We start from the raw sequence: 11,410 nt of genomic DNA, 5'->3' as shown, positions 1-11,410 counted from the left end.
TATTTTAATACAACATTAGGAAATGTAAAAGTAACGCCTTAACTCACTATTCTTATGTTGTCATAAGGGCCTCCAATATTTTAATATAACAGTTACTTTTCCTTTTTCTAAATCTTAATTTTCAGAATTACTAAACCATCTGATTTCATTACTTGTATATTTTTAATCTGTGACTTTTACATGTATATCTTCATGTAACTTGTTTTCTTAATAGTATTTCAAATTTCACTCAGTTATTGTAATCCTTCTTATACAAAATACTGCTACATGCTTACATTAACATTTCACATCAAATAAAATTATAGGCATTATTAACCCAGATCTAACATATTTGGGCAACTCTGATGATGATGGCAAACCTTAGCTGCCATAGAAATGTTAGGCCTTTTAAAAGCTTTAATTAGTGCAGTAAAACATTGTTCCCCTTCTTAATTATTTTTATTTAGTAACACATTTGTATCATCTTTTTTATTGACAAATTGGAGATTCTGTATCTTGTGTCTTTCATAATGGATTACCTTGAAATTTGGTATATGAAGTAAGAGTCCAGTAGAGCACATCCACTGAAAATATGTGATAGTTTTGGTTACTATAGTCCGAGCTACAGAAGGTGGAAATTAACTAATCTATCACTCCTGTTAATAACACATAGTGTGTCCTGCAGGTTGTTTTGGCTGCATGACACTCTACCATGTGTCTTGATAACAAAGTAGAGAAGAAAAAATCGTCTTGTCAAATTGTGTTCGAGTAACTTAACCAGCCTGTGGGGACTTTAGCAAAAAGAGACAATTATTTAAAGCTATGGATACAAATGTGGTATTTAAGTGGGTAACAAACACCTGTATATATATATATATATATATGTTTTAATATTTTAAAACAAGTGTTTATTGTTGAAATTTATCACCAACAAGTCATAGACACCTACTGTAAAGAATCCAGCCCATCCATACATATAAAAACCTGACAATTCTGTGTATCTTCCTCTTTTGGTCAGAGCTGTCAAGTACCACAGAGAGCTGTGACACACAGATATCACAGAATACAGCATCATTCACCACCTTGAAGAGGTGTGACACACAGATATCACAGAATACAGCATCATTCACCACCCTGAAGAGGTGTGACACACAGATATCACAGAATACAGCATCATTCACCACCTTGAAGAGGTGTGACACAAATATCACAGAATACAGCATCATTCACCACCTCGAAGAGCTGTGACACACAGATATCACAAAATACAGCGTCATTCACCACCTCGAAGAGGTGTGACACACAGATATCACAGAATACACCATCATTCACCACCTCAAAGAGGTGTGACACACAAATATCACAAAATACAGCCTCATTCACCACCTCGTAGAGGTGTGACACACAGATATCACAGAATACAGCATCATTGACCTTCACAGAGAGCTTTGACACACAGATATCATAGAATACAGCATCATTGACCATCATGGAGTGCTTTATCACACAGGTATCACAGAATACAGCATCATTGACCTTCACAGAGAGCTTTGACACACAGATATCATAGAATACAGCATCATTGACCATCATGGAGTGCTTTATCACACAGGTATCACAGAATACAGCATCATTCATCACCACGGAGAGCTGTGACACACAGATATCATAGAATACAGCATCATTCACCACCATGGAGAGCTGTGACACACAGATATCACAGAATACAGCATCATTCACCACCTCGAAGAGGTGTGACACACAAATATCACAGAATACACCATCATTCACCACCTCGAAGAGGTGTGACACACATGGAGAGCTGTGACACAAGGATTTCACAGAATTCATAACATCCATGGAAAATAGTATTGGAAAGAAAAAAGCAATTTTTGATTTTTGTTATATCAACTTAGATTATGTAAACTCAAAATATAGGCTAATAATATCAATTTTTGGATTCAGTATCCTTGAAATATTTTCAAAAGTCACGTTTCAAACTTTCAACAATAAATGCTATTTGAAATCAAATTTTGTGAGAAACAGACCAGTCTACAATTGGAAGAGTTGGACTTCTACCAACTGGATTACCAAGAAAAAAAAGACCTAGACTCTGAAAACCTGTTTCACTTGCAGTTTCTAGTTAAAAAAATGTAGTATGTTAATTACTTACCACTAACTAACAGATTTCATAATGTGCAGCAAGTTTTACAAAAGACGTACAACAAGGACAGCTCAACTTTATAAAATATGCATCAAGCATTTCTGTGTTTTGTTTCATCAACTGCACTAAACACTAGTGTAAGAACTCGACAAACTTCAGCACAGATTATATTACAGTATAATTAACTGATCTTCCATCCAAACCAATGACTTGTAAATATTTCTAGTGGTAAATAAAGAGATCTCTGAAACTAATCACACTGAGAGAAGCTAATAACAACTTACTTTAAAGATCGTTCTGCCCCGTCTGCAGCAGAACGAAGCTGGACAGCCACATCTTGAGCTCTGATGTGGACATCATCTTGATTACTTACTTCTGCTAGCTTAAGCTGTAATATGCCATTCTCTTCCTGTAGACTCTTCATCAGGGTCTAAAAGTGTTAAACTAATCTTCATAAATACAACAGCAAGTCATTTACCAGAACAAACTGGGTTTTAATTACATCAAGATGTTTGATGGTAACAACTACATTTTAAACATTAAGTGAAATTTACACATTTAAAACAAAGATAGGGCACTATAAGGTACTATGTCCTTTATATAATTCTACAAAAGACTTACAAACATTAATAAAACATATTTTCACATGACTAATTCTTTGTCTTCTTAACAACTGTTCACCTGTATTTTGCACTTTGAAAACAAAATATGACAATGTTAATTTTTTTTGTTTTTAAAGCTGAGCAAATAAAAGGTCCCAGCTAACATAATAAGCGTAATTAGGGTTAATACTTTCTCTACTGACAAAAACAGCTGTCTGGGAATTAACAAAAACAGAAAAATGCATTACACACAGACAACCAATTGTGGAAAGTTAACAAAGAGTTTTGATAAGATGTTCACTTTATTCATCCTGTGTTGCTCAATACGTGTGAAAGAGTTAGCTGACCCAACTACTGTTAAATTCTAGAAATGAGCCAATCAATACTCACTTGAGCTGTTTTAAGTTCTTGTTTCAATTTTGTGACTGTGGCTTCTGCAGTGATGGCCCGTTTCTAAAGAAAATATAAGTGTCCAATAAACAATCCTTGAAGTTTATTAATCTTATAAAGTATGCTATTAGTATATTGTACCAACTAACTTTGTTGTTAATAATATTAAAGAAAGATTGTTTACTTTTACTACAAACAAGGTAGTAAAGTTTTATCCATTCTTTGTTTTTAAGGAAATGACATGCTTATTGTTTTAATAATTACCAAGGCAAAACAAAGAAAAGAAAAGCTTCTTTAAATTATAAAATTTGTCATATGTGGTGGTTTGTTTACTTTCAGATATTCTTGCAAAGCTACTCAAGATAGAGGTCCTAGAATTTCCAAGAGGCAAATGAGCAGAAAATATAGTTGAGCTGGTCAAAGAGGGGCAATGAAAAGAACCCAGGACAGATACTGTGAATTAAAGACAGACTGTGGAAAGAAGTTGAAGAGGAGGAGATACACATACAGAATGAGGATGGACCAATCCAGACTCAGGGGGATTACGACTATGGCCATGGAGTCTGGAACTGGTGACCAACAGAGTGGAAAGTGTAGAGGGTAGTCTCATATGAATTGATAAGAGGACATTCAATATGGTAATAAATCCACAGGAACACCAAGAGATGTAAGGACCACTCTGTCTGAAGGATTGATTCTGAGTGAGACAACCAATCCACCACTAAATTCAAAGCTCTCTAATCCATGAAGGCCAAGAACCAGATTTCGTTGTTGTAAGCCCAAAAGTGTGGCTCTAGAACATGAAATTAGAAGTCTCAAGAGTGAGTACCTTCCTGTTAGTAAATGCAGCAAACAACAGTACAGTTGTCAAAACAAAACAAAATAGAATGTCTAAACAGCTGTAACAAAAGGCAGAGGCAGGCCCAATGAAATGTCCTTATCTCAAGACCTTAACTGGAAAGACCACTTCACAGAAGACCAAACACTAAAAATGGTGAAGGTATTCAGAACTGCACCCCACCCAACTAGAAAGACATTCATGAACATATGTACTTCTAGGTGCGATGGAAAAAGATGGATGCTCAGAGTGGAGTGGAAAGATACGAGCCATCATGAGAATGAGAGGTAAAAAGATGGTAAAATGGAAAATTAATGAGAGAAGACAATGGATCGTGGTATTTCCACTGATCTGCAAAACATTCATTGAAACAAAAACATAAGAAGGCACATCAAGAGGAAGAAGAGACACAAGAAAGAAAGAACTTCACATGTAAGAAGACTTGAAAATTAGAAGCTCCATTATATTAGAAACGTAAAGGAAAAGGTTGAGCCCAACTTTGAAACAAAGTGATAAAGACTCTCAAATGAATTAGATAGCAAATGGAAGTCAATACTGAATTAGAAGCCTGATAGTAGATTCCCAAAGGAGAAGGGAGGTTGTAGTAGATGATGCCTCCAAGGATAGGGCAAGGAAATGCCCAATGACCATATAGTAATGTAAATGAAGACCCCACATGTGCATTAACTGTGTAAAGCATTCAGAAACAAATAAAAATAGGATAGTGTGAGTCCTGAAAGACAAAGAAAGCCCCTAAAAGAAAACCTGCATGATCCAAGGTTTTCAACGAAATAAGTCTACAGGCTCCCAAGGATCAAACCTGAGGAGTGGTTGCAGCAACAATTGATCATGGTGCCCCACAATGGCTGGCCTTTCAGGAGGGGGAAACACCACAAGGAGCCACAGATTGAAAAACTACCTAAAATGTATGCATGAAGAAAGAGTGATCCAACTCCAGAAAATAAGACATCCCCAAAACAATGAAAATGAGTGAATTGGGCAACATGAAGAACAGGTTAGTGTGACCTTCCCCCACAAAGTTGTCATAGTAGCAATTCAGAACTTCAGACAGGACTCATACTTAATTTAATTTTTTTAGGGAGCCAACTAGGCTCCCCAAAACATAAAACATGCATTTTTCTAGGGCCCACAAGCAGTTTTAGGGGCCAATTATATAGTTCATTGTAAAATGTACTTTATAGTGGAGGTTATCAGAAAAGTGACTGAATTAAACAGTGGATGTTATGTAAATTGAAAGGAACTAAAAATATCAACATATCTCAATTTAATTAGTTGTGAACTCGTATTTCATGAAAAATAAAAATAAAACACAAGCCAAACCATTTAATTTTTTTCAGACCAATTAAATGATATTTATTTATATATATGTAATAGGCTAATGCCTGTTTGTCCGCAAAACTCCTCCCACAGATTAAGTCTGATTTGGATGAAACTTCGCACGATTTTTCAACATCATAAGGGGAAGTTCCTAACAAAGTTTCATTACATTTGGGTCTCTTATAAAAAAAAGTTTATCTCTGCATGTGTCCACTTTTTTTAAGATAGAAGTCAATAACAGTTTTATATTGCCCCCAAATGAAAAATGTTATAAAATAGACCCTCACTAGAATTAAAAAATTATACGACTTTAATTTATAACATTTTTTTCCTAAATAACTTCCTTATTGGAGAAATGGTACTTCTTCTTTTTAATAATGTATGTTCATTTTGAACATTTATTATTATTAAACATAATATTGTGGTAAAGTGAGTTTAATGGAGACTTTCAAAGTGAGTGTTCCTAGTGGAAAATCATTGTGATATTTCAGAAGAAAAGTGATTTTTTCTGCTAGAGAATCCAAGCGTACACCATGAACTGAATTGTTCTGTGACTGAAGGAATTGCAAGTCCTTCATATGGAGTTCATTTCATACAAATTTACAGGAATACTATAGTATCTCAACCTTCGTAAGTTACACAAGTATTTCTTTACTTTAGTACAAGTATAAAGTGGTCAAAAACATTGAAAATTACAGTGTGAAAAGTTGCCAAACACAAAAATGACTTATCACAGAGAAAGTCTGAAACTTTGAGAAGGAAAATGAATGTCAGGATGCAAGTTACAGAAAGGAAGAGCAAGAGAAAGATAGGCTTGCTGACCAAGTTATGAGGCAAGATCCAGTGAGAAGAAGCCAGGAATAAACCCAAAATACAGAAGCACACTGTTCAGCTTGCTAAGATCCTGACCAAACAGCCACACATAGGGCAATGTTTCTGCTAGTTTCATATACGAACTTTAACTTCTCTCTCTTTAAAGTGTGTCAAAATAAATAATGAAAGAAAATCTTTGCAACACTGTTAGTGTAATCAATTCTTGTTCCATATAATTGATACTTGAAACTGTCTGTACTTGGTGAAACTCAATAATTACAGAATTTCACAAATACAATATTTATATAACAACCATGGATCCTAATGATGCCTTTACTGGTGAAATCATGGTGGTTAACAAATGATGTATTTGTCAAAAGTACAGTTGTCTTGTTTTTCATCAATTCTGTATTCTTGTTCCCATATAACCTATTATCATCTAGCTGACACATATTTGTCAATAAAATGTTGAACACTTTCAATGGAGAGATGGAAAAATCATACAATTTACATTACCACTAACTTTATAGTGATAAGTTATTTCACATCCTGAAACAGCTGTTAATTAGTCATTAATTAATCTGAATTTGTAATAAGCAAAATCATAACATTAGCAACATAAAGAAAACATGCAAATAGCTCTAAATAGGCTTAGATGCTGAAGAGGTAAACTTAAATTAGGCAAGAGTAAAGGAACAAATGTCAAATTGTTAGTTATCATAGAAGAACAGATAAGGGAGAGCATTACCCAATTCTCATCAGAGATAAAAGAATCAGAAGCAAAGGCTGGTTGTGGAAAGAACTGATCAAAATAGTCCAAAAGATAATGTAAATGCAGAAAAAGTTACAGATGCAGGAGTTTGCAATTCCTTGGTTTGAGATGAAGAATGTAGGATAAAAGCAACAACATAATGTATAATGGTGGTCAAAATGCTCACCCTCAAAGTAACTCCAGTAACCATATTGCTATTTCAAAAAATAAGAGAACTCCTAGGAGGACAGATGGATTTGGATCTTGGAAGGTTCCAGAAATATGGATATGAGAAACTCTATTCAATAAGGTACACAACACTGAATTCATGGAAAGTAGTAATATTAGTACTATAATTATTATTTTAAAAGCAGATTCGGTATGCATTTGTTACTTAGGCCTTGGTCGTTTTCCCATAGATGAAGTTGGGATTAATTCCCAAAACCAGGATTCTAGGTTAATAATGATGAGGATTATTCCTGTCAAACAAACCAAATAACAGACTCTGAAACACATGTTCAAAATCTCATAATTTGATTAAGAGAAGAAATCAAACTGTGTTATCTTTGAAGAAAAATAAGCAATTATTTAAAGCTCTGGATACAATTGTGATAACCAATAATGTAACACATTTTTTGTATAATAGTTTGATTTGTTTTGGATATATTGTGTGCTGTCCATTTATTTTTCAAATTTATTGCCATAAAATCACGGACACCTACTGTAAAGAATCTGGCCCATATAAAACTGACACAAATTAATGTAAAAAGAAAGCTCTAACTAAAACCAATTTTAAAAATTAGGACCTTCCTTTTTTTGAAATAAAAAATATTAAGTTAAAAAAAATAACATTTCAAATGTTAATTAAAAGCTGAAAATAATAAGTGCAAAGATTCCATAATTCTTAATGAAAAACGAACACAACATTGCTGAGTAACAGAAGGAACTTAAACATTCAGAAAATAGTCCTTTATTCTTTAGGGATGCACTGGAAAAATAAGGAAAGTCTACCTTCTGAAAGTGCTTGGGTTATGTGTTTTTCTGCTTTGTGATTATATGCAATGCAGACATTTTGACATTTTAAATATTTGAGTAAAACAAATATTATTCAGTATTAATACTATGTCATTAACTTAACTGTAGAACATTACTTTTCTGAAATATTTATAATGTTTAAGATAACAAAATTGTCAGGTTTTGTAAGCCCGGATTCTTTACAGAGATGTCTGTGATTTGTTGGTGATCAATTTTGACTGCAAACAGCAACACAGTCTACTTGTTTTAAGAATAATATATTAAAAACAAATCAATCGTATATATATATATAAATATTTGTTACACTGTTGACTACCACAGTTGTTTCCACATCTTTAAATAATTGTCTCTTTTTCATCAAAGTCCACATGGGTTGGTTCAGTTACTTTAGAATGCAACTGATAGGACAAATTCTTCTTCTTTACCCTGTTATTACAATACAGTCTGTGATAATTTCACTTTGAAAATCACAACTGTATAGTCTTTTTATTGCTAAACTCACAATCATGCAGTCTAGAAATAGAACTAAATAATGATTTTTAACACATATTTATACTCTAACAGAAGTCTAGAACATTCCATGCAATACTATATATTCCGATGCAATAATACTCAATTAAATAAATGAGAACTTCAGAAAGTTCTAGCAACATGATGCAATAATCTCACTATTGTAAACAATCACTAATTCATAACAATTGAACCATGCACAGTATGATTCTTAAATAGTTATACAAATAAACTTACCAAAAAATATCACTTCAAAAACAACTAAATATGACACCCGCATTATATCATAATGCTTGCGTTAAACTTAAACAGTCATGTATATCTAACAAATACTTTCTTAACCTTTTGTATCTAAGCTCCAACGAAACATTTATTTAAATACATATAAAAGTTTTAAACAATGTTTATACCTAGTTTCGTGCGAGTCCATTGTGTGCTTTGAATGTTACATTTACAGAGAAAGCAGCAAGAAAAAACTTACTGTGCTATTTTCAAGATTTAATTCTACTTGTTGGATCATCTTTTCTAGTGTAACAGTTTCTTCAGTTTCTTTTTTTTTAAACTGTTCAACCAAATGTTCTAGTGATTCTATCCTGAAAATAAAAAAAGATTTCTAAGTCTTGCATAGTGTGTCAAGATTAACTCTCGAGATATTTTAATTGAAAAGTAAAATTAGACTGTTACTCTTATAACATACTCTCTACCCCAAAGTACAAAGCACATATATTTTTTTCTACTAACTGGATTTGAACCATAGACAAACAGAAACACAGCCTGGCAAGCTAACCACTAGGTCATGTACACATAGAGCTGTTGAATTAACTTCATTAATTTATGAGCACTGGTTAAATAAATCACGTAAAATAACTGATTATTTGAAATTATAACAAAATCAATTAATGTCACAAAAATAATCAATTAACTGAAATAACTGTTTCCAATTATTATAGTTTTCAATTATTCCAACTCTCCAAGTAATCAAACTAGCACCATTATTATATCTTCTTCTTATTTTTGGTTAATTGAAAGTTATTCAGCTTAATCAATTTGTTTAATCAGAATCAGTGTTTTCACTTGTTACTATTGGTAGATGGCAGCCATGTTGCCAACATGTGTTGGTTGATGGCTGTCATGTTGCCCCTAAGTAAAAGCATTCATTTACACATTATCTAAAAGTATGCTCTTTGGATGAGTCATTTTTGTCACTTTCTATTAAAAAGAGAATATTACATGTATGCTTGTAACAAGTGTGCACTGACACATGCCTTATTGTACCTTTGTCTAGGTACAAGCTAAAAAGTTCCTAACGTAACAAATTTATGCTGTCATTTTTTTGTTTCGCCTTGGAGTTAATACATTGAAGATGAAGTGTGTGTTATTGTCTATTATGCATATACTAATGGCTTCTACATAAGGCTTGTTAACTTTAATTACAAATGTTGTCTCTGTAATTGCATCTATGATGCCTGATGCCTTAAAATCTAATCACACATTATACTGTTATGGCACCATTTTTGAATGATATCTGCACAGTTCAGCTTTCAAAGATTTTCTCTTTAAACAGATATCATAAATGACAATATACTGCACAAAAATAAAACCACACCAAAGTACGCACAGTTTGTATACAATCAACTTATAACAAGTTTCATCAATGACAATATGCTGCATAAAAAGAAAACCACATGAAAGTACGACAACTAACCCTGTCACCTCAGGTACGTCAAAGCGCGAATGTTACATTCAAAATTTAAACTACTTCATTATGAACGTATATGAATAAACTCAGAATTAGAATGTAGATAACAAATCAAAGTTTAGTATTATTTAAGACATAATTTTATAAGGAAATATTTAAAATAATTCTCAATCTCCCCTAGTATGAGAACTGTGATGTTTGTTGTCTATGTCTTACCTCTTGTCTAATGTTTTTACCACCTCTCCAAGAAGTACAACATTTTATGTAAATTACTCACTATAACATGTCATTACACATGCAATGTATAATTTACATAGCCTTCAATTTCATTTAGTTACAGAGCAATAAAAGAGAAAATCAGACCTCTCTTGCCATGCCCACCTGTCCCATCCTTTCTTTTCAAACTTGCTAATAGCTCTCTTTGCCATTTAAGACTACATTACTTATAACCAATAGAAAGCTACAGTTTTTCTCTATCAGATAACGTATCAAATTAAATTGTTTTCTATACAGAGAATCGTTTATTTTCCTTCCAATTTAAACTTTATTCCCAGGAGAAACACAATGACGACCTTAACAGAGTTTTTAACAGCTTTCATCACAGTTAGAAAGCCAGAAAAATTATGATAATTATGGAACATTGTTTCCTTTTTTATGTTATTTTTCTGTGTTATTTGGTGTATTATTTAATTAAATAGAAATTATTTAACCCAATAGTACCATTAGTATAAAAAAGTAGGATTAAGTTTCATTGACAGTCAAAAGTAAAAAAAAAAAAAAAAAAAAAATACAGGTAAGTAATTTTCTTTTTTGTTTTTCATTTGTATTCTTTATTTATTACTATAAAAGTAACTAAAATAAATAAATTGAATTTTTTTTAGGTTAGAGAAACTAAATAATAATAATAATTTTTATGAGGTATACTCCCAAGTAGTCCATGCATTATATAATTTGATACTGTGATGTGAGCACATTTGCCACACGATTTACATCTTATAATGTCGTGAATAGTAGTTAGACACGGTTCAAAGTGCAATAAAGTAATAAAATTTCTGTATGAATAGATATATACTGTTACAGGCTTTAAGCTACTTAGGATAAACAGTTGTTAGAATTTTTAGTCATTCCAGAAATAAAATAGGGGAAATTTTGAATTATTTCCTAATTTTTTACGGTGGTTACAAAGTTGGTCAAATCATCTGACCTCGTATAGAGTTAGGGTAAAGAAAATAACAGATAAAGTAAGAAACATCTGATATTTATTTAGAAGGTTTTAGGGTTTATGTAAATG

At 32.5% G+C, this 11,410-nt stretch overlaps 1 protein-coding gene across 1 annotated transcript in view; it reads right to left on the bottom strand.

The window, feature by feature from the left end:
• The window catches only part of LOC106471666 (serologically defined colon cancer antigen 3 homolog), an 11,763-nt gene extending 2,752 nt beyond the window's left edge, over nt 1–9,011 (bottom strand). Inside the window, exons 1-3 of the mRNA XM_013932283.2 lie at nt 8,902–9,011; nt 3,136–3,198; nt 2,428–2,573 (exon numbers count right to left, since the gene is read on the bottom strand). Of these exons, the coding sequence (XP_013787737.1) occupies nt 2,428–2,573; nt 3,136–3,198; nt 8,902–8,940 (248 nt within the window). The 5' untranslated portion in view covers nt 8,941–9,011. The remainder of the gene's footprint in view (nt 1–2,427; nt 2,574–3,135; nt 3,199–8,901) is intronic.
• Between the last annotated feature and the right edge of the window lie 2,399 nt (nt 9,012–11,410).

This window comes from Limulus polyphemus, unplaced genomic scaffold (assembly GCF_000517525.1).
Source record: "Limulus polyphemus unplaced genomic scaffold, Limulus_polyphemus-2.1.2 Scaffold4771, whole genome shotgun sequence".
NCBI lineage: Eukaryota > Metazoa > Arthropoda > Merostomata > Xiphosura > Limulidae > Limulus > Limulus polyphemus.
The sequence above is the reverse complement of the archived record's forward strand: the minus strand, read 5'-3'. Positions and strand labels throughout refer to the sequence as shown.